The sequence below is a fragment of the Geotrypetes seraphini genome, chromosome 13 (genome assembly GCF_902459505.1).
Source record: "Geotrypetes seraphini chromosome 13, aGeoSer1.1, whole genome shotgun sequence".
Lineage (NCBI taxonomy): Eukaryota > Metazoa > Chordata > Amphibia > Gymnophiona > Dermophiidae > Geotrypetes > Geotrypetes seraphini.
The window spans coordinates 63118038-63141703 of NC_047096.1; the positions used below are offsets into that span (position 1 = coordinate 63118038).

At 42.0% G+C, this 23666-nt stretch overlaps 2 protein-coding genes across 2 annotated transcripts in view; one reads left to right on the plus strand and one right to left on the minus strand.

The window, feature by feature from the left end:
- The window catches only part of CACNB1 (calcium voltage-gated channel auxiliary subunit beta 1), a 114931-nt gene extending 107974 nt beyond the window's left edge, over positions 1 to 6957 (minus strand). The window contains exon 1 of the mRNA XM_033919001.1: positions 6751 to 6957. The gene's annotated coding sequence lies outside the window, so the exon portion shown is untranslated. The remainder of the gene's footprint in view (positions 1 to 6750) is intronic.
- A 267-nt stretch (positions 6958 to 7224) lies between these two features.
- On the plus strand, positions 7225 to 17116 carry RPL19 (ribosomal protein L19). The gene is made up of 6 exons (XM_033919006.1): positions 7225 to 7286; positions 8445 to 8551; positions 12974 to 13096; positions 13210 to 13330; positions 14417 to 14527; positions 16925 to 17116. Exons 1-6 carry the CDS (start codon positions 7282 to 7284, stop codon positions 17046 to 17048), a joined length of 591 nt encoding a protein of 196 aa, XP_033774897.1. The 5' UTR covers positions 7225 to 7281; the 3' UTR covers positions 17049 to 17116.
- Positions 17117 to 23666: the final 6550 nt, after the last annotated feature.

Here is a 23666-nt window from a genome sequence, read left to right on the forward strand (position 1 = left end):
AGGCGACTCCATTATATGACATGTGGACAGCCACACCGCAGGAGGAAGAGAGGACAGAGTCGTCACCTGTCTGCCTGGAGCAAGAGTGAAGGATGTGACCAACAGGATCTCCAGGATCATAGATGGCGCAGGGGGAGAGGACACCGCTGTGCTTATCCACGTGGGAACAAATGATGTGAGCGGGCGGAAGTATGACAGGGAAGAGCTGAAGGGCCAGCTCCGCTCACTCGGAAGACAACTGAAGATCAGGGAGGTGAAGGTGGCCTTCTCTGAGATCCTCCCAGTACCAAGAGCAGATGGAAAGAGACAAGGGGAATTGCAAGTAATCAACGCCTGGATGAGACGATGGTGCGAAGAAGAAGGCTTCGACTTCGTGCGCAACTGGACGGCGTTCTGGGGAAAAAGCAAGTACTACAGAAGGGACGGACTACACCTCAACAAGGAAGGAGCAAGAGTTTTGGCAGGCAACATGAAGAAGGCAATCGAGAAGGCTTTAAACTGAAAGATAGGGGAAAGCCGACAGTCGACCACCAGTCGATGGTACGGATAGCAGGATGCCCCGACGAAGAAGCCAAGGACTACTACTCCTACACAAGAGAAGACGACCACACAGCCAATAAGGGAGAAAAAGCAGGAAGGGACAACTCAGACACAGGAGGGGACGACCACACAGCAAACAATGGTGATAACACAGGAGCAGTAAAGGATACCGTAATTGAAACTATAGGGACGGCCAAGAGTAGAAGGTCCAAAAAGGTAACACGAAAGGAACTTAGATGTATGTATACGAATGCTAGAAGTCTAGGTAACAAAATGGGGGAACTAGAGACAATAGCAAGACAAGACATATTGGATATCATTGGCATAACAGAAACATGGTGGAATGAAGAAAACAAATGGGACTCAGTACTACAGGGATACAAACTGTATAGAAGAGATCGAGTAGGGCAGAAAGGTGGAGGTATTGCTCTATATGTTAAGGAGGGAATAGATTCTGTTGAAATGGTTACAACAGAAATGAAAGAGAAGCTTGAGTCACTCTGGATCAAAATTCCTGGTCAATATGGCGCAGATACGAAAATTGGCCTTTACTATCGTCCCCCAGGACAGGCGGAGGAAACTGACTCAGAAATGATGGAGGAAATCAAACAAGAATGCAAGACAGGCAATGTAATTATATTGGGAGACTTCAATTTCCCAGGGATAGACTGGAAACTAGCAACCTCCAACTGCGGCAAGGAGGCCAAGTTCCTGGAGGTGCTAGGGGATTGCTTCCTGGAACAAATGGTAAAAGAGCCGACAAGAGGCAACGCCACCTTGGACTTGGTCCTAAATGGCCTCACGGGACCGATAACAGAAGTGGAAGTCATGGTTCCACTGGGAACGAGTGATCACAATGTAATCAACTTTAAACTTAACATCGGGAAAGGGAAACATGCCAAAACCTTAACCACCACCTTAAACTTTAAAAAGGGTAAATACGATCGCATGAGAGCCATGGTAGAAAAACGACTCGAGAAGATGATGGACAAACTTGAAACGGTAGATCAGGCATGGTCCCTACTGAAAAATACTATCACAGAAGCACAAGATCTCTACATTCCGAGGATTTCCAAAGATCGGAGAACAAAGAGCAAAAGAGAACCGGCATGGCTTACCATACAGGTGAAGGAAGCCATAAAAGAAAAGAAGGACTCTTTCAAAAAATGGAAATGCATAAAGACAACCGAAGCCTGGAACAAACATAAAGATGATCAGAAGAAATGTCACAAGGCGGTGAGGGATGCCAAACAGGAATATGAGGAAAAAATAGCCCAGGAGGCCAAAAACTTCAAGCCCTTCTTTAGATACGTGAAAGGGAAAAAACCTGCAAAAGAGGCAGTGGGACCCCTGGACGACGAGGGAAGAAAAGGGTACATCAAGGAAGATAAACAAATCGCAGACAAACTAAATTCCTTCTTTGCGTCCGTCTTTACGAAGGAGGACACCTCAACAATACCTGAAGCGGAGAAAGTGTTTGCAGGAGAAATAGAAGACAGCCTCACCACAGTTGAAGTGGACTTAGACCAGATATACTATCAGATCGACAAACTTAAAAGTGACAAATCCCCTGGACCGGATGGAATTCACCCGAGAGTCTTAAAGGAATTGAAGGTTGAAATCGGAGAGTTATTGCAAAAACTTGCAAACCTGACAATCAGAACTGGACAGATACCGGACGACTGGAGGATAGCAAATGTCAAGCCAATTTTCAAAAAAGGATCGAGAGGGGAACCGAGCAACTATAGGCCTGTGAGTCTTACGTCTGTCCCCGGCAAGATGGTTGAAGCACTGATCAAGGATAGCATAGTCCGGCACTTGGACGCACACGACTTGATGAAACCCAGTCAACATGGATTCAGGAAAGGGAAATCATGTTTGACGAATTTACTCCAATTTTTTGAGACCGTGAACGAGCAAATTGATAGTGGGAAGCCGGTGGACATAATATACTTGGACTTCCAGAAAGCGTTCGACAAAGTTCCACACGAAAGACTTCTCAGGAAACTACAAAGCCATGGCATAGAGGGAGATATACAAAGATGGATAGGCAAATGGCTGGAAAACCGAAAGCAGAGAGTGGGCATAAATGGGAAGTTCTCCGACTGGGAGAAAGTGACTAGTGGTGTACCCCAGGGCTCGGTACTTGGGCCGATCCTTTTTAATATTTATATCAATGACCTGGAGGAAGGAACATCCAGTGAGATCATCAAGTTTGCAGACGATACAAAACTATGCCGGGCAATCAGAACGCAGGAGGATAGAGAGGAACTCCAGAGCGACTTGTGTAGGTTAGAAACATGGGCGGAGAAATGGCAGATGAAGTTCAATGTGGAGAAATGCAAGGTTATGCATTTAGGCAATAAAAATAAGGAATACGAGTATACAATGTCAGGTGCAACTCTGGGGAAGAGTGAACAAGAAAAGGACCTGGGTGTACTGATAGATAGGACCCTGAAGCCGTCGGCACAATGTGCGGCAGCGGCAAAGAAGGCAAATAGAATGTTGGGCATGATAAAGAAAGGAATCTCGAGTAGATCGGAGAAAGTTATAATGCCGCTTTATAGGGCAATGGTCAGACCACACTTGGAATACTGCGTCCAACATTGGTCTCCCTACCTAAAGAAGGATATAAAACTGCTGGAGAGGGTGCAGAGACGAGCAACAAAACTGATGAAGGGTATGGAGAAACTGGAATACGAGGATAGACTTATAACACTAGGATTGTTCTCCCTTGAGAAAAGGAGACTGCGTGGGGATATGATCGAGACCTTCAAAATGCTGAAAGGGATCGACAAAATAGAGCAGAGAAGATTATTTACATTGTCCAATTTGACACGGACTAGAGGACATGTAATGAAGCTAAGGGGGGACAGGTTCAGGACTAATGTCAGGAAGTTCTGCTTCACTCAGAGAGTGGTTGACACCTGGAATGCCCTCCCAGAGGAGATTATTGCGGAATCTACCGTCCTAGGCTTCAAGAGCAAACTAAATGCATATCTCCTTAAGAGAGGCATATAAAGATATGGTGGACTATAAATTATGCCAGGTGTACACCTGGCAGGGCCTCCGCGTGTGCGGATCGCCGGACTTGATGGACCGAAGGTCTGATCCGGAGATGGCAGTTCTTATGTTCTTATGTTCCCCATTTCCCTTCAGCGTCCTCAGCCCACTCTCTCTCCATTTTCCTTCAGCGCATGCACATAAAAACAAGCAAGTAATTTTATATCATTTTCATTCTATTCATTCATAGAAATTAAAGTCTAAATAATGCCAGTCACATAACAAAACATGATTTTACAAAAATAATTCCCTGCATAGTCAAGCCTGCAAGGATTACTAGATGTCTTTCAGCAGCTCCCCTCCCTCCCTCCCCCTTATCTTCGTGGCCAAGTCAAAATGATCTACCAACAATAAAATTTTTAAAACACAAAGCACACTGTACGCAGAGAAAATGTTAATTATCATTTATATTCCGCGGGTTTTCAAAGAGGTCAAGGCAGATGACTTTATGCAATGTCACCTCAGTAACAACTATACAAAAATAGACAAATATACCCCCTCCCTTTTTACTAAACCGCGATAGCGTTTTTTAGCGCAGGGAACTACGCTGAATGCCCCATGCTGCTGTCGACGCTCATAGGCTCCCTGCGCTAAAAACTGCTATTGCGGTTTAGTAAAAGGGGGCCATAGTGCAAAATATAGACAGCATATATAAATTCTCAAAACGGACACATTTTGATCACTAAATTGAAAATAAAATCATTTTTCCTACCTTTGTTTGGTAATTTCATCAGTCTCTGGTTGCACTTTATTCTTCTGACTGTGCATCCAATATTTCTTCCCTTCTTTCAGCCTCCTGTATGCTTCCTCTCCTCCAGACCTCATTCCCTCCCCCAACTTTTTCTTTGTTTCATCCTATCCCCTTCTTTCTTTCTCTCTCCAAGCCCCCTTTCTTTCTGTATGTCTGTCTTTCTCTCTCTCTTCCCGTACCCCATTTCTTTCTTTCTTTCACCCTTCCCCCTTCTTTCTCTCTCCATGCCCCCTTTCTTTCTCTGTCTGTCTTTCTCTCTCTCTCAGTGTCCCATTTCTTTCTTTCTTTCACCCTGCCCCCTTCTTTCTTTCTCTCTCCATGCCCCCTTTCTATAAAGAGAGGTGTAACCAGTAGAAGAAAGAAGGTGCTGATGCCCCTGTACAGGTCGTTGGTGAGGCCCCACTTGTAGTAGTGGGGTCAGTTTTGGAGACTGTATCTGGTGAAGGACATAAAACTTGAAGTGGTCCAGAAGAGGGCGATGAAAAAGATAGGAGGTTTGTGCCAAAAGACATGAGGAGAGACTGGAAGCCCTGAATATGTATTACCTAGAGGAAATGAGGGACAGGGGAGATATGATTCAGATCTAACGTTGTAACCCTTCTTCCATAACTCTTTTTGTAATTCGCTTTGAACCGAAAGGTAATGGCGGAATAGAAATCTGTAATGTAATGTAATGTTTAAGTACTTGAAAGGTATTAATGTAGAACAAAATCTTTTCAAGAGAAAGGAAAATGGTAAAACCAGAGGACATAATTTGAGGCTGAGGGATGGGAAACTCAAGAACACTGTAAGGAAATTCTTCTTTACGGAGAGGTGTGGTGGATGCCTGGAATGCGCTCCCGAGAGAGGTGGTGGAGAGGAAAACGATGGAGTTCAAAAGAACGTGAAATGAACACAGAGGATCTCGAATCAGAAAATAATAGTAAATATTGAAGAACTAAGGCCAGTACTTGTCAGACTTGCACGTTCTGTGTCTGTATATGGCTGTTTGGTCAAATTTTGGAAGGAGACAAATTGAATTTCACTATTGATTAGAATGTAATTTGGAAGTCTTTCCTTTTTTTTTCTTTTAAGTTTTTTATTGATTTTTTCATATAGCAACAAGTGTTATAAATTTTCATACAATTTATCTTAACAATACACTTGATATTTCTATAATGTATTTTATATAAACCATATTTTATAATATTCTTATTATGAGTATACATAGCATATAAATTGTAATGATTTTATCAATTATTGTTTAATTATGAACCCTTTTCCCTCCCTTTATTATGTTAGTTTCACACAATATTATCATCTAGTATGATAAATTATTTATAATTTATGATAAAGAGAATAAAAACCTTACCCCTTCCCACCCTCCCTCTTCTAACCATTATCTTATTATGGGAAAAAATTAAAATCAGTCATTACAAAAATCTGTTAATGGTCCCCAAATCCTCTTGAACTTATCCATATATCCTTTTTGTGTTGCAAATGTACGCTCCATCTTATATATATGGCAAACTGAGTTCCACCAAAAATTATAGTTTAATCTGTCACAATTTTTCCAATTATGTGTAATTTGCTGTACTGCTACTCCAGTCAATATAAATAAAAGTTTATTGTTATTTGACGAAATTTGACTTCGAGCTCTCATTGCAGTACCAAACAAAATCGTATCATATGTCAAGGCTACCAGATTTTCTAACATCCTATTAATTTGAGGCCAAATTGATTTCCAAAATATTAATATGAATGGACAATAAAATAAAAGATGATCTAATGTCCCTGTTTGGAAGTCTTTCCAATTTTGAAGGATAAGGGAAAGAGCAGTAAATAAAAGTAGAAGCAGTAATCGCTCGTGATAAATGGATAATGGAGAGGAGAGTGTGAGCATGCCAGTGAATAACATATTATGACATTTTCTATATAGGTCTGAAATGTTGTCTACTTTTTGCAGGGTTTACTGGAGCTCCCATCCCCCCCGCCACACCACTATTGTGGTGGTATTACAGGGGGCCAATCTTAAAATTTTTCTACCCGGGACCCTTTTCACTCCTCTATGCCAGTAGAAGGGAGAATATGTTTAAACTTGACATTGTTTAGGGAGCACGTGAATGTTAGGGGACTGAAGAGGCATACAATATGAGTTAAAGAACATAATATCTTGTTCCACCGTCCCTCATGAGGCCTCGTAGCAAGTGACAGGGTTTTTTTTTCCCTTTCAAAACCTTGGCAACCTTAAATAATATTTCAGTTCTTTTTTTTTTTTTTTTTTTTTTTATTTATTTATTGATTTTCGTTTAAATACAAAAATGTGCTTAAACAGGAAATTAACAGAAATTGATACATCCAATTCACTAATGGATTTAGAAATTAAATTAAGCCAAAATGGCTGTGAAATAATATACCTTAATACATAGTCCTCAAATTTGGAGAGAGAAGGCAAGAAAGAAATTCTTCCAGGAAAGAAAACAACTTATTAATATTATTAAGGAAATTAGAGCATTAACTTCGGCTTTAATTACAGACTTGAATTTGTTAGTGTTTGTATTTGTTTCCATTCGATTGTAGGGGTCTTCTTTTGCTTAGTCGTCTCCACTGATTACGTCCTACGCCCCTCCCACAGATGAGCATCACGTGGTAGCGCGACGCAGCCAATGCGCAGGTGGGGACTGTGCCATCATCCGAATGGGGGAGGTGAAGATTCCTCCCAGCTCTTGGAGAAAAACGTGTCCGCAGATCCCCTTTCTACCCACTCCGATGTGTCTAAAATACCGATTAAAGCGATAGGCGATGAGGACGTCGCTAGTGTGATCGATCCTAACCGTTCTTTTCAGGCCGTTTACGCAGTGGCATCTCCCTGCATCTGATAATGGAAGGAACCGGAAGTTGCTCTTTCTTTTCCGTTCGGTGGCGTCTGCTGCTACAGAGTCGCCGCCATGAGGTGAGAGTCAGGGGAGGGACGGCGGTTGGAGAGGGAACAGGGGAGAGTAGAGTAAGCGAGAGAGATGTGGGATGGTGAAGAGATGAGTGAGGGCTGGATGAGAAATGAGACGCGGGCGGAGGGTGCTGCTGGGATTAACTTGGGCATGTCCAGCTGAGCTCTCTCCCTCCCCTGGCAGAGATCGCGCATGCGGTGTAACGGGTGAGCCATCCGCCGGGGAGTGCAGACCGCAGACCAGAAAAGCGGTGACAAAACTAGTGAGACCTCAATAGTCTCTAGGTTCGGCAAAGTTTTATTTTATTTTTCTTTCCAGCTTATGATTTATCTTTAATCTTATCTATTGTTTTGCATTTTGTCTTTGTTTTGTTCTATTTCTATCATTTAAATTTCTGCTTCTATTCCTTTCTCTCCTCTCTTCTACCTCCCAAAGTATTTAGATCAATGCTGTCTTGTTAAAATGTTTATTTTATTTTTATTTTTCCTCTAACTCTACTTTTCACTTCTCTATTACCCTCCAGGTACTTTAGTTAGATTGTGAGCCTTCGGGACAGTAAGGGAATTTTTCAAGTACCTTTCCTATTTCTAATCTTAATGTATATTTTCTGTAAACCGCTTAGAACCTAACGGATGTAGCGGTATATAAGAAATAAATTACATTACATTACATTACAAAGTGATGTTTTTTCACGCCTCTAAAATATATATATATATTTTTTTGCTTTATTTTTGATAGTGTTTTTGCTCCTAGTTCTTCTACCTCAGTTGAATCAAGGCTGGGATCTGGTGCCATAAGCCATCACTTAAACTATATAAGGGTTTATCTCCTTCTCTAATGTCTTAGTTGGTTCAGTGTAGGGCTGACATTTATGTAGACTGGTAAAGGAAGGAATGGTTCAGACCTCCCTAATGGCTCTTTGTGATGCTCCAGCTTCCATTGCCTTACTTACAAGTTTAGATTAACTGTCTGGGGAATAGAGAAATACTCTATTGTAAGGTACTTTGAGTTGCTCCTGAAAAGGTGTGAGGTAAATTAACTTTCTTCAGAACTTGACAGCTCTGAATCTGATCAGTCAGCATCTAGGTTTCACACCATGCCCTCCTCCTTTTCTTGTTCTGCTTTTGTCCTAGTAATTCATATTCTCTGTTTTTATCCCACAGTATGCTCCGGCTTCAGAAGAGACTGGCCTCCAGCGTATTGCGCTGTGGCAAAAAAAAAGTTTGGCTAGATCCTAATGAAACAAATGAGATTGCCAATGCAAACTCACGTGAGTACAAATACATATAGAGATTTCCTGTACTAAAACAGTCAGGTCTCTGTTTGCACCTGCTCCCAGGTTTTCCTGCAGTCTATCAGCCTTGGTAGTAATACTAAGCTGCTCTAATTGTGCTACAAGTGGCTTGCTTGTCACTGAGTTGGTTTGCTTGTGAGGGAGGGCACTGATCAATCTGCTATCACTTGAATGTATTTTAGATTTATGCCCGACTTGTATAGTTAGTGTTACCTGTATTTTTCTACCTTATCTAGCATAGGTAATGGCAGAAAAAGATAATGAGTTTGCTCAATTGAAATTGTTGCGGCTGTTAAAGATATAACCTGGCTGCTGGTCATAATGAAGACAGATTTCAGCTTCCACCCTTCTGAGCGAAGTATAAGAAGTGTTTTAATTTACACCCAGCATCTCTTAATAACAAGGTCCCAAAATAATTCAAAGGAGCATGAATATGATGTATTGCAGGGGTGCCCACACTTTTTTGGCTTGTGAGCTACTTTTAAAATGACCAAGTCAAAATGATCTACCAACAATAAAATTTAAAAAAAAACACTGTACGCAGAGAAAATGTTAATTATCATTTATATTTGGGGGGGTTTCCAAAGAGGTCAAGGCAGATGACTTTAAAATATGCAACTTCACCTCAATAACAACTACACAAAAATAGACAAATATACCCCCTCCCCTTTTACAAAACTGAATGCCCCGTGCTGCTCCTGATGCTTATAGGCTCCCTGCGCTAAAAACCGCTATCGTGGTATAGTAAAAGGGGGCCATATTGCAAAATATAGACAGCAGATATAAATTTGGACACATTTTGATCACTTAATTTAAAATAAAATCAATTCCCTGCCTTTGCTGTCTGGTGATTTCATGAGTCTCTGGTTGCACTAAATCCAATATTTTTTTTTCTTCCTTTCTTTCTTTTTGCCTTCTGCATGATTCCTCTCCTCCAGACCTCATTCCATTGCCCAGCCAACATCTCTCTGTCCTTCCATGAGTCCAACTTTGTCTTCCTCTCACCCTGCCCCTTGCCCCCTCCCTTCTATCTCTTTATTTCTCACTCTCTTTCCCTGTCCCAAGCCACTGCTGCCAATTTGTCCCTGCTTCCCCGACGCCAGGCGTGTACAAGTGCTGGGCCCACAAGCCTCCCCCCCCCAATGTCAGAATTGATGGGTGGGGGGAGGCTGTGAGCCTGGCGCTTGTACGCACCTCGCCTGACGTCAGGGAAGCAGGGAGAACAGAACACAATGGCAATGTGAGTCTTATTGCGTTCGACTCATGTTGCCTTTGCGATCTACTGATCGATCGCGATCGACCTTTTGGGCACCCCTGATGTATTATTACCTGTCTGTGGTACAGTTTGACCATGCTGCAAATGGTCATAAATAAAAGTGCTTCTCTCCATCAAGAATTAAGAAAAACTCAGAATTTCACTGCTAATATTTTTTTGCTTTGTCCTTTTCTTTGGCTAAATATACACGAATACTTTTAAAACTCGGTAAATAAATACATAATTATTTCTTATAATTTTGAAGAAATTCTGAGGGAGTAGAGCAATTCAGGCTTAAAACAGACTTGTAATATGTACATGTTCTTCCCTACTCAAAGAAAATATCTGCAAGTAATCAAAGGTGACAGGTCCCATAACTAATTACTATGTTGCTATCTAGACCAGTGGTTCCCAACCCTGTCCTGGAGGACCACCAGGCCAATCGAGCTTTCAGGCTAGCCCTAATGAATATGCATGAGAGAGATTTGCATATAATGGAAGTGACAGGCATGCAAATCTGCTCCATGCATATTCATTAGGGCTATCCTGAAAACCCGATTGGCCTGGTGGTCCTCCAGGACAGGGTTGGGAACCACTGGTCTAGACTACACTGTCATAAATTATCTTCAAAGCTGGTACTTTCTTGGCGGGGGGGGGGGGGGTTGTCCTCATTCCTCAAATAAGCCTTGCAAATAATTTACTATAATGAAATCCTCTAGACCAGGGGTGTCAAATATCGGTCCTCGAGGGCCGCAATCTAGTTGGGTTTTTAGGATTCCCCCAATGAATATGCTTGAGATCTATTAGCATACAATGAAGGCAGTGCATGCAAATAAATCTCATGCATATTCATTGGGGAAATCCTGAAAACCTGACTTGATTGTGGCCCTTGAGGACCGACATTTGAATCCCTGCTCTAGACCACAAAACAGATCTCTCCTGGCTCATTTTGGATCTCAGGTCCATAGTACCACTTTTTATCACTCAAGTTAAAATGGTTTATATTATATATAGGTACATTTTCTGTCCCTAGTTGGGCTCACAGGTCCATCATGACAGGTATTCAAATTAGACTATCTGAGTGCATTTCTGCTAGGACTTTTAATAATTATACTCGCAGCTGTAGCTGGCCTACAGGCTATAAGATTTTCATTGTTTCTGCTGATCATACTTCTGTTTGTTGAAAGGTTTCTGTTTTGTCTGTTATTGTTAGAAGCTAGTGGTGATTTGGTTCATTCCAGTACCTTTATTCAGATGATGAGTAAAGTGTTTTTGATTTTTGAAAGGGGCATTAGGTAGCAGTACTTGTGAACTGAACAAATCAGAGAGCAGCACTTGTGCATGCTTAACAGTAACTGCCTGGGTGCAGTGTACCCTGAAGAAATTGTAAAAATATCACAGCAGCAGCAGTTAGGTTCTACGTACTGATAGCCTGGATTTGGCACTAAGGCCCTGAAGCGGTGGTTACCGGCCACAAAACGATCGTCAGCCTGGCCTGTTGTGTTCAGTGGTTTTTACCATTAATCATTCTCTGCTATTTTTTGCTCCCTCCTGCTAACTTTAAACTTGCGTGAAGGTTTTTTGCCTATGATGCTTGGGTGGAAGAGTGTGGGTGCACCTCTCAGTTTGTCTGAGGCTTTTCTTTCACTTAAGTAATAATCTAGCTTTCTTGGCTTGGGTGGTGCTTTTAAGAACATAAGAAATGCCATCTCCGGATCAGACCTTCGGTCCATCAAGTCCGGCGATCCGCACACGCGGAGGCCCTGCCAGGTGTACACCTGTCGTAATTTATAGTCCACCATATCCTTACATGCCTCTCTTAAGGAGATATGCATCTAGTTTGCTCTTAAAGCCTAGGACGGTCGATTCCGCAATAATCTCATCTGGGAGGGCATTCCAGGTGATTTGGAGTGATATTTTTGGATTTTTGTATTACACTTCTCTCCGTTCCTCCCTGTTTTTTGTGGTTGTATACAGATTCCCTGAAGAAATTGTACACAATATTTACTCTTACTCCATTCAGTTTTCTCTCCACCCCTTTGCTTTTCCTGGTCCCTCTGACTCTCAGTAAGGCCTCTACCATGTACCTCCAAATGTACATAGCCCTACCTCTTTGCACACCAACCCCCAGATATATACATCTTTCTTCCCTTCATGCACATACTCCAGTCTCTCCTTTCTCCTCCTCACCACATATGCGTGCCCGTCATTTTTCCTCACACCACATATCTTAACAACTTTATAGATGCCCACTCCCCCCCCCCACACACACACCAGTGCATGCATACCTCTCAGAACCTGACTCAAGTGAGCAAACGTCCTCTAATAAGTTACCCCTGTGGCATCCTCCCCCTAGCCCATGTGCTCTTCACCTTGCCCAGAACGGTTGTGTTTCACGCCATTTCCTCACCCTCTGCCATGGTAGGCTGGATTGTTTATTTGAACTGTGGGACTGTACAGTGTCTGTATAGGAGGGATAGAGGAGAGCTGTCAATGCCCTTAACCTGCGCAGAGGTCTGTTCAATTTCTGGAATATGCAGTGTGCAGAATTCCCCCAGGAGTAGTAGTGTACCTCTTACTGGCATTGGATTTTGCTCCACTTTCTTTTTTTTTTTTTTTTTTTAGTTCAATATTTTTTATTGATTTTTTGAAAAAATATAGGAAACAGTTCAAGTACATGGTATCAAAATATAAAACAAAACATTTAGTATAACTAATATTCAGGTGCATTGTAGAATTGAATCGTTTTAAAAGATCTAAAGTACTAGGACTGTTCATGAAAAATTAGTAAAAGGAAAGATAAGAGGAAAGAGAAATTGAAGGAAGAGAAAGAAGAGGAAGAGGAAGAAGAAGAAGAAGAGAGGAGTGTCTATGAAATAGATTTAACATATGAGTCCAGGAATTTCCAGGGTGATTTACATTGAAGAAATTTTTTCACTGGTTGAATAAGAAAATATCTGACTTTGTGTGGAATAACAAAAAACCTCGTATTGCTCTCGACAAACTGAAAGCCTCTAAAATTAATGGGGGTCTGAATGTACCTGATTTGCTCCACTTTCTAATAAAAGTATTAGATGCATCTTTGAGTGTTGATTACTTATTTCTTCTGTTTTGGGGTGTGTTTTTTTTTTTTTATTCTTTAGGTCAGCAGATCCGAAAACTGATTAAAGATGGTCTGATCATCCGCAAACCAGTAACTGTTCACTCCCGTGCCCGCTGCAGGAAAAATACCTTGGCACGTAGAAAGGGCAGACACATGGGCATTGGTGAGCAGAGCCTGTTCTAGTGCTAGCTTTTTCCTCTCCCCCCCATGGAAGCGGCACATGTCTGCTCCCAAGTATATGTTAGCTGTTGAACCTACCTATCTTTCTTCACTTAGGTAAGAGGAAGGGTACAGCCAATGCTCGTATGCCCGAGAAGCTGGCCTGGATGAGGCGGATGAGAATCCTGCGTCGTCTGCTTCGCAGATACCGGGAGTCCAAAAAAATTGACCGTCACATGTAAGACATTAGAGTGTGTGATAGTAAAAGGGACAAATGAATAAAGCACAATCCTTAGGCTCTGTATATTGGATACCTCAGTTCAGTGAGCTGTCATGAGATAAAAGGAGTAGGGTGGTGGGGTAGATAGTCAACAAATGCACGCGTAGGTGCAAAGTCATCAAATGGTGTATTTCTTAAAAGCGAAACACTGGGACTTGACATGGAGATGTGTTTTTAGCGGGAGTTCCTGCTTCAGGAATTTGCTGTTAAGTAGACTAAATGCTAATGTCATTCTGTTGAGATCATTAGGAAGAAACATTATACTATATAACCTGGATAAAGGAGTAACTACTCATAGCACTTGATATGCTACATGATGGGGCTGGCTTCCCACCCCGATGTGGCAAAGTATAGCTGCAACAGACCTGTTTCTCTTTAAGTATTTACGCCTGGAAGAATTCTGCAGTGATGACATTGGGTCCCCCTCTCCCCCTCACTGGCTTAGACATGACTGTTTAGGTGAATTGCAGGGCTGTAGGGAAGCCCATGTTCACCTAAACAGTTATGTCTAAGCCAGCAGAAGAGGAAGACATGACATGATGAGCAGCTGTTCACTTCCTCTTCTGTCTTGTAATCTGTGGGTCAGGGGGAGAGAGCAGTTGATAGTGCTATGGATTGGGGGTGAAGGCAGAGCAAAGGTGAGGGTGTCGTGGATTTGGGGGGGGGGGGTGGCAGAGCACAGCAAAGGTGAGGATGCTGTGGATTAGGGGAGGGGGTTATTGTAGGCTGGGGAAGACTTTGGGGGAGAATTAAGGGTCTGCTGGGAGTGAAAGATGGAACTGGGGAGGCTAAAGCCTGAGAAGAGGAAAGGCAGAAAGGTGTTTCGGCCCTTAGAATCAGGAAAATCTGTATAAAAACATTGCAAATAACGCAGAATTCTTAAATATTCTGCATAGAATTTCCTTAGGAGTAAGTATGGTCATATGTTGGCTCAGGTGCTGAATATAGTCATCACTGTGGTGTGATGGAGCTCTGGCAATTGTACTGGATCCCATCAAAAGAATGGCAGGTAATAATGTTAGTAACTTTTTCTTTTTGTCCCAGGTATCACAGCCTGTATCTGAAAGTTAAAGGAAATGTCTTTAAAAACAAGCGCATTCTGATGGAGCACATCCATAAGCTAAAGGCAGACAAGGCCCGTAAGAAGTTGCTGGCGTAAGTATTGTGCATTTTCTCTACTGGACTCAGGGGGGATGGAGGTGTTGACATTGCAACCGTACAGGTTCTATACATAGCAAGGTATAGCCAAGAGGTATACACTAAGATCAGAATTATAACGTATGTTTCAACCAGTGGAATTAATTAAAACCTAAAGAAGCTCATCTGGTTTAATACCCATTATTAACATCTTAAGAACCAAGTGTTCTAATGTCTAAATTGAGTGATTAAAAATCACTTTCCATTATAGTGATGGCAGAGCCTTAAAATTGCACAAAGATCTTCTAACCCATGTTGAAACTGGAAAAAAAAGAGCAGAGATGATCAAGGATAGCAAGTTGACAAAGCAACAACTTTGTAATCAAAATCCAACATATGCATCATCAGAACAAGAACCTGGCATGCCATGTTTCAGCAATTCTGCCTGCATCAGGGTCCAACATTATCTCAGTATATGTATCTCATATCACTAATAAATCAGAGGATATGAAAATGGTCAAACATGAGTGATGTGCAGCGAGAGTTTGGATGCTAGCTCAAAACTACACATAAACCAATCTAGTCACATTAGAAACGCTGGGAAAAGAACACATTTTACCCCAGCCTGATGTAATTCTTGTCAGTTTATATGACATGATGACTTGTCTTAACTTTTGGGGCTATTCTTGATTATTTAGAGTATCTTAAATTTAACCTTTTTTTCTCCAAATGGAACCCACTCCAATGCATGTGAAAGCAAGGAATGTAAACTTATACCTAGATCTGAGTGTACTCAACCTTGTAGCAGTGTTCTGAACTAGCTTGAATTATGAGAGACACTTTTCAGAAGAGCAGTGAACATAATTAAGAAGCCTGAACTGGAAAGGGCTAACTCTTGAACCAGTGTCTTAAAATCCAAGGACCAGAAGAAAGAACTTGGGCTTCTTAACAAACTACATAAATATCTACGGATTTCACAGGGGGGCTTTAAAGTGAGTTAATCACCTTAAACTCTTACGGGTAGATAGCTAGCAATGAGGTCCCCCCCACAACACACACACACTGCTGGCTTTATACCTAGATATTCAATGCTGGGCCATGTCTGGGCTCTGGTATTTTATTTATTTGGATTTCTTGAATTTACTGGCTTACATGGCCAGATACAGCATGTGATGAACCACATAGACTCTTTGCAGTATCGATTATGCAGTAATTGTAGCTGGTTAATTGCTGACTCCACCCCTAGTACACTCACAAATTAGTTTTAGCTTATGCACTAACTTGGCATTTTCAGTAGTGCTATCCACTTAAATGCTGCTGACTATCTGGTTATGTTAAGTAGAATTTATAATCTGCGATCTCCCTTAGAATAAAGATCCAAAGTGGATCACAATCTACTACATTACTGATACAATTTCAATTTTGCCAATTAAACATAAGACAACATATCAGATATTTCCTGCATAAATAAGGTTTCAAATTAAGATGAAAACAAGTTTCAATTTATTTTAAATTCATAGGAAGAGAGGATCAAACCTGTACTTTTTGATTATACATTGAGCTATTCAACTTTTTATTCTAAACCCCAATACCAATGGACAGGTGATTTTTAAATGAACAGTAGCCATTTTGTGTGCATTTAAACCACTTTGAATATCGACCCCTTAATGACTAAACTTGTCCCTTGATATTCTGGCCCTGGTAAGTTATCCTTCTCAGTTAACATTCCACCCACTTCCATCTTCAGTTCATATCACATTTTATTGGCTTTTTCTCTCTCAAAATTCCAAGTTTTGTTCAGTCCATGGGAATTGAACTGGATACTGTCAGAACAGATGTTTATGTTCTGGTGTAGTGGCTGCTTCTAGGTAGCAAAGATCTGATAAATGATTTGATTGCATTGAGTTGGGGTTCTGGACACTGCACTTTCAAATCCTTCTAGAGGAAGGCAACTAAAATAGTTGATGGACTACATCATAAGGCATATGGGGACAGACATAAATATCTCAATATGTATACTTTGGAGGAAAGGTGGGAGATATTTAAATACCTATGTGGCATAAATATGCATGAGGCGAGTCTTTTATTTGAAAATGAGAGAATGAGAATGAGAATCTGGAATGAGAGAGCATAAGATGAAGTTAAAAGGTGATAGGCTTAGGAGTAAATGTAAGGAAATATTTTTTTACAGAAAGTGTGGTAGATGCGTGGAATATTCTCCCAGTAGAGATGGTGGAGACAGACTTGTATCTGAATTCAAGAAAGCATGGGGCAGGCACTTGGGTTCTCTTAGGGCAGACTGGATGGGCCATTTGGCCTTTATCTGCCTTCATTTGCATTTCTTGGTTCTATAATATTTTGGGGATTGCAGGTATTTGGTGTTCAAGTTGATGAATAATTTGTTTAATCCTGCAGTGACCAGGCTGAGGCTCGCAGGTCCAAGACCAAGGAGGCACGGAAGCGCCGTGAAGAACGCCTGCAGGCCAAGAAAGAGGAAATCATAAAGACCCTTTCCAAAGAGGAGGAAACTAAGAAATAACAGCTCTTGCTGTCTATATGTAGTATACTTATAATTGAGACTTAATAAAGAGAGATATACAGGCTCTAGCTTATGTCTCCCTTGTTTACTCTGCAGTTTGTTGCGAATCTGATACAGACCAGATAAGTGTGGGCTATGCTGTGTATCCTTTTTTATATTGGTAGGGGTTTTTACCTAGTGATTAAAAAACACACAGTACCCTATCTGTTTGCATACCACTGATGGGTGTGGAGTGTTGGTATGGTTGGGTATGTGCTCTGGTGGTTCTCTATCTGAAAATAACCAAACAATTTAGGAGAAAAACAAATGCAAATATTTTTAGCTTTTTGGTCAATAAACAACTCGGAGAAAAATCTCACTGTGTCTTAAACATTTCAATTCATCTTAATAAAATTTATGTGAAGTGCTTAGTGTGAAATACACCAGCCAGGCCATTAACCTGACCTATCCAATTAAGAACTTATCGTTCTCAGCTGTTTGAGATGAGCACTTTTTTAATTTATTTTTTCACTGCTGGTTCTTCTTTGGTGGTGTATTTCAACATCTTGCCCCTGGCTTTGGGTTGGTCAGGAGAGGGTTCAGGTGCAATGATGTTTTATTACACCGTTGCTGGCCTGGCTGGTGTATTTCACACTGAGCACTTCACATTAATTTTATTAAGATTTATTAAAATGTTTGACACAGTGAGATTTATCTCTGAGTTGTTCGTTGGTTCTCTATCTGCCCACTTAGCTGACCTGGTAGATCCTGCATGCATACAGAGGGGACCTAGCAGGACCATTTGGCCCAGGCCTTTGTTTGGAAAATAATTTTTAATATTTTTAACTGAATGTAAAATTTAATTCTGCTTGGTGGAATGTGTTCATTTTTTGTCATGTTTACAGTATTTTGATTTGATGTGCATATCCAGTAGTTCCAAATCCTGCTACTATTTTGTCACAAAGCCCATTGCATGAATACCATTCTGTTATACATGCATGTGTGTCTTTGCAACATGAGTCCATTAAATTGAATCTGGATGTGCTTCTCTGAAAGGCCCTGTGTGTGGGTGGACCTCTGGATAGAATATACTATTTTGTACATGCAGGCTATTAGATGAAAATTCTGCTGCTTTCTTAGGCTTTTTAGTGATCCCCTGGAAGTGGAACTGTCCAATAAGATCTCCAGGGCCACCACCTTTTGAAGTACACAGAGACCATTGTTTGCCTGTACTATTGGGGCAGGATTAAGGTATAGGCAAACTAGGCATACACCCAGAGCTCATATATGTTCTGGAGGGGCCTCTTAAAGATGTGATGTTCAATGGCTTCCTGGCAGAAAGAAGAGTGTGTGGATGAGGTAGGAACCAAAGCCATAGAAGTCTGTCTATTCACTCCTGTCTGCATTATCCTTCAAGTAACAGGAGGAACTGATGAGCAGAACTTTTTTTACCTGTACTATTTCCCCTGTTGGTTTTCCTCAGCTGTCAGACCCATATAAGGTCCCCCCCCCCCTATGTCTGAATTTTAAAATGTATTTGTATCAGTGTGTGTGGGGGAGGGGAGTACTAAAGATTTAGTCCTGACTTATGTGCTGTTAAACATTGCATAAAGTTGATCAACACAGTACTAACATAACATGGATTTCAGATCTGGTTCTAAAACTACACCCATTGCCTGGCTGGTGATCATGTAAGATTAGCAGAGTGAGGCAGTAGCTGGGGTGGAGAGGGGTGTCAGCCCCCGTTTTGCACAGTGGTTCCCAACCCTGACCTGGAGGACCACCAGGCCAGTTGGGATTTCAGGATAGCCCTAATGAATATGCATAAAGCAGATTTGCATGCCTGGCACCTCCTGGCAGATCTCTCATGTTTTCATTGGTTAAGATTTCTGTTTTTTTGGAGCAGACAGTAAATAGAATAACCAAATTATAATGTATCGTGTCTTCAGAACAAACTAACACTACATATAACCAATAAAACCCCACTCTCTGACGTTCACCCCTGAACTAAAAGAAAGCAAAACAAGCATCTGGTTCAAAGAGTAAAGCATACTAATAAGTTAACATGATCCCTTTAGTGCAATAGGAACATCAGTCTTGACCATTGAGTTTTAGCCGTCCTTGACTGCAAAGTGTGTAGAGAAGCCTCATTTACATATTATTCTCCACATCCCCTTTGGTCTGCTGGATCTCCTTGGACTTCCTCTTTTAATTATTGTTTGGGTTTTTTTTAACCGACTGTGAGGCTTTTTGTGCTGCATAGACCCTTGTTCCCACAAGACATCTCTAGCTGTAAGAAGACAAACTCAGGTTAGAGGTCTGTAGCCCTCAGGCACCTGCTTTGCTTGATTCCTCTGTGGCCAGGCTGCGGAGGCTCAGGGACTGTTCCCTTGGGAGAAAATTTGCCCTAGGTTTCATCCAGAGTGGGTTTGAACGCAGACTGGCTCCTATGGTGGTTTTGTTCCTGGATCAGGGCTGGCTGTGTTCCTCCCCTCCACTGTTGTGCAAGCTTTGGGGAGGGAGGGGGGTCTGAGGGTCCATTCTCATGAGGGGTCTGGATGGCAGTTCAAAGAAACAATCCATTTTAACGTCTTTAGGCTTGTCTGAAGCAAGTCTTATACCTCTGGTTAGAGATTAAGTGAATAGCAACTCCCAGCATAAGCATGGCACAGTAAGTAGGGCTGGTACAGCCTATGGGAAAAATTGGGGAGGAGAGGTTCTGTGAATTTTCTGAGGTTAGGGACAGTTCCCTCTATCTCTAAAAACTCCTTCCTGGTGTTTATTTTATATTGAGCTTCCACAGGCTATTTTAGGTTCCAGAATCGCTATCATGGTGACCAAGTTGGATTTTCTGATTTTCTTTTAAAGCTTCCATCTGCTTAAAACGGGTGTGGATGGATTCCTGGAGGCGTTACAATTTCAGTATGAATCTGAAGTGGCAGATGCCTGTCTGAAGGTAGTCTGTATTCCCCTAAGTCTTCCGAGGTGACTAGTAAATGCGGGATATCATGGAACCAACATTTAAAGGGGGAAATCCTTGAAAAAGCCTTTGGCGAAACATAGTCCTATGTCGGAGTATGTACCCCTAGCCAAGTTTATATAAAAAAATGAGTACTGTTTACATTATAAAGCACTATTAAGCACTTTCTGAATATAAAATGGACCAATGACGAGGCTGGTGCTTATAAACTGTGTGTGTCAAAACTTTATAGTATACACGAGCACTGCTGAGGTCTGAGAGAAAGTGATAGTTAAGGTATATGGTGGAAATTACGGCTCTTATAGTATGTCATTGTCTTCAGCTACTGGAGCCCATGGTGGCAATAATAGAGTGGTACCTTGGGAGAGTACATTTACCCCACAGACAGTTGCCCTGGATCTTCCTCTGTTTTGGACAGGCACAGCTTCAACTTGTGGTCGAAGCCACAGTCCATATCCTGGGTTCACGTTCCCATGTGAATGATTTTGATGATGGATGTTAGCCTGTGTGGCTGGGGACCCCATAAATCACTTAGAGTTGAGAGTGATATGCTGAGCCCTGGAGAGCGTTCCGAAAGGCAAGGCAGTCTGGGTTTAATCAGCCAATGCCACTGCGATATATTAATTGACAGGAGCCATCAGGAGTGTGCCATTGAGATTAGAAGCTCAACTACTGTTTCAATGAGTAGAGACCCATCTATTTTAGCTCTCAGCAGCCCATGCAGCAGGTATGGACAATGTAAAAGAGGACTTTGAGTTGATAGACAACTGGATTCCGATAAATGGTCTGTATCTCAGGAGGCCTTTGATGACATAGTGAAGCATTTGGGGGCACTCCATATTCGATTTTAATGGCATCAGCCAGCAACAGAAAGGCAGCTCTGTTCTTCAGTCGAAGATACAAGCCAGGAAGCGAAGGTCCGGACGCTCTGATTCAGCCTTGGCCTCAGGCAGAACTCGTATGTGTTCCCTCACTGGCCAATGATAGGAAGAATACGAAGAATAAGGTCCTGGGTCAGGTGATTCTGGTTACCCCATACTGGCAGCTGTGGTACACAGATCTAGTGGGCCTGGGTCTCAGACTCCTTTGTCATCAAGGCCAGGTGGTCCTAGAGTATCCAGACCATTATGGTCTTTACAGCATTGCTCTTAAGTGTGTGGAGCTAGCATGCAAAGGCTATTCTGACATGGTCATAGCCACTCTGCTGAGAGCGAAGAAGCAGTCTATTGAAACAGCTTATGCAAAAGCCTGGGAGTGTTTCCAGACATGGTGCAGTCAGATATGTGGACCCGACCAAGTCACCAATTCCACTGGTGTTAGCTTTTCTTCAGAAAGGTTTTTCAAAAAGTCCTTGCATTGGGCTCGCTCAAGTTTCAAGTTTATTTAAAATTTCTTATACCGCCCAATCAAACCTTCTAGGCAGTGTACAAAAACAAAACAATGTGCCAAATAAAATATAATTTACACAGAAACAGACCAGGGGAAATGACAATTTTTAAAGACATTGACGAACTGGAACAAAAGGAAGGAAGGGTTAGAATTACAAAGTGCAGACTGTGGATTGCTCCTGTCACATCAGGCATGTCCAGATTTTTAAAAGGTACCTTGCACCTTTGCCTGCCGCTGCGCCAGCCTTTTCTGACATGGAACCTTAATTTGGTCCTATGAGTGCTCCCTAGAGCTCTATATGAACCCCTGCAAGAGGCATCTCTGATAGACTTGATGGGTAAAACTCAGCCAGAAAGGTGTCAGAGTTACAGGCTGTGTCCTGCAAGGGAGCCTTTTCTCAGAATCTCAGACACTGTGTTTCAGTAAGAATAGTTCCTTTTCACTGAAGATAGTTTTGCTTTTTCATGTAAACCATGAAGTGCATCTCTTAGTCTTTCCGCCCTCTGAAGCAAGGAAGGAGGACAAGGTTCTGAAATCTCTGGATGTTCGGAGAGTTTTCTTCAGTACTTGGAAGTAACAAATGAGTTTTGACTTTCCAATTATCTCTGCATGCTCTTGGGGGCTGCACAGAAAGGTAGGCCAGCATCAAAGGTGACCATATCCAGTTCAGTACTTGGAAGTAACAAATGAGTTTTGACTTTCCAATTATCTCTGCATGCTCCTGGGGGCTGCACAGAAAGGTAGGCCGGCATCAAAGGTGACCATTTCCAGATGGATTTGGATGGTGATTGTTTTCCGCTCCTGATTATAAGCTGAAGAAATCTCCTGTGTCCTTGAATACACACTCCACAAGGGCCATTGTGCCATCCTAGGCGGATCAGTCTCTGAAGAAAATTGTAGGGCGGTCACGTGGTCCAGCCTTCATATTTTCACCAAATTTTATAGGGTGGATATTGCAGCCAGAGAGGATTCTGAGTTTGGTTCTGTTGTACTGGTAGCAAGCTTACCAGTCCCACCCTAAGATCCAGGGACTGCTCTGGTATGTTCTATTGGTCAACATTGATGTTTCTATTGTACTAGAAGGGAAGATTAGGTACTTGTCTTGGTAATCTTCTTTCTATTAGATGGGAACATCAGTCTTAACGCCCATCCTGTTAGTCGGTTATTCTGCTTTCTGTCTCAGTCATGCCTATATGGTCAGGCGTCTTTTACCTCCACTGTCTAGCACAGTCAGGGAGGAGAAGATTTAATGCTTGTAAAATAACAATTATAAGTACAGTGAGAGATTAGAGAAACTGGGCCTCTTCTCCCTTGAAAAGAGGAGACTGAGAGGGGACATGATCGAAACATTCAAGATAATGAAGGGAATAGACTTAGTAGATAAAGACAAGTTGTTCACTCTCTCCAAGGTAGAGAGAACAAGAGGGCACTGTCTAAAGTTAAAAGGGGATAAATTCCGTACAAATGTAAGGAAGTTCTTCACCCAGAGAGTGGTAAAAAACTGGAACGCTCTTCCGGAGGCTGTTATAGGGGAAAACACCCTCCAGGGATTCAAGACAAAGTTAGACAAGTTCCTGCTGAACCAAAACATATGCAGGTAAGGCTAGTCTCAGTTAGGGCGCTGGTCTTTGAACAGAGGGCTGCTGCCTGAGTGGACCACTGGTCTGACCCAGCAGCGGCAATTCTTATGTTCTTAACTGTTGATTCAGGTTGCACACAAGTAGGTGGCATGTTGGTTTCCACCTTGTTATGCATTAAAATGAGTTATGTGTATTTATGCATATTTTGTAGCATCTTTTATTGTGCAAAACTGATTGGTGTTGTGCTGGGGAGAATCCCCGTATCCCCTCTCTCTTGTTTGTGCACAGTCTGGGGCTGACTAGTGGCTTTGATACAGATTGAGAAGATCTAGCACAATCCAGAGAGGGGAAGTGGAGCAGAGGAACATTCCAAAAGAGGCTCTCTAGTCTACACACTGCTGTTGATTAAGACTGATGTTCATCTTAAGAACATAAGAATTGCCACTGCTGGGTCAGACCAGTGGTCCATCCTGCCCAGCAGTCCGCTCACACGGAGGCCCCCAGGTCAAAGACCAGTGCCCTAACTGAGACCAGCCCTACCTGCATGGTTCAGCAGGAACTTGTCTAACTTTGTCTTGAATCCCTGGAGGGTGTTTTCCCCTATAACAGCCTCTGGAAGAGCGTTCCAGTTTTCCACTACTATCTAGGTGAAGAAGAACTTCCTTACGTTTGTACGGAATCCCCTTTCAA

Excerpts from the sequence above, each read along its gene's own strand:
- RPL19 (XM_033919006.1), top strand. Across the intron at positions 13,097-13,209 it reads GGGCAGACACATGGGCATTG|GTAAGAGGAAGGGTACAGCC; the intron begins GTGAGCAGAGCC and ends TTCTTCACTTAG. Across the intron at positions 13,331-14,416 it reads AAAAAAATTGACCGTCACAT|GTATCACAGCCTGTATCTGA; the intron begins GTAAGACATTAG and ends TTTTTGTCCCAG.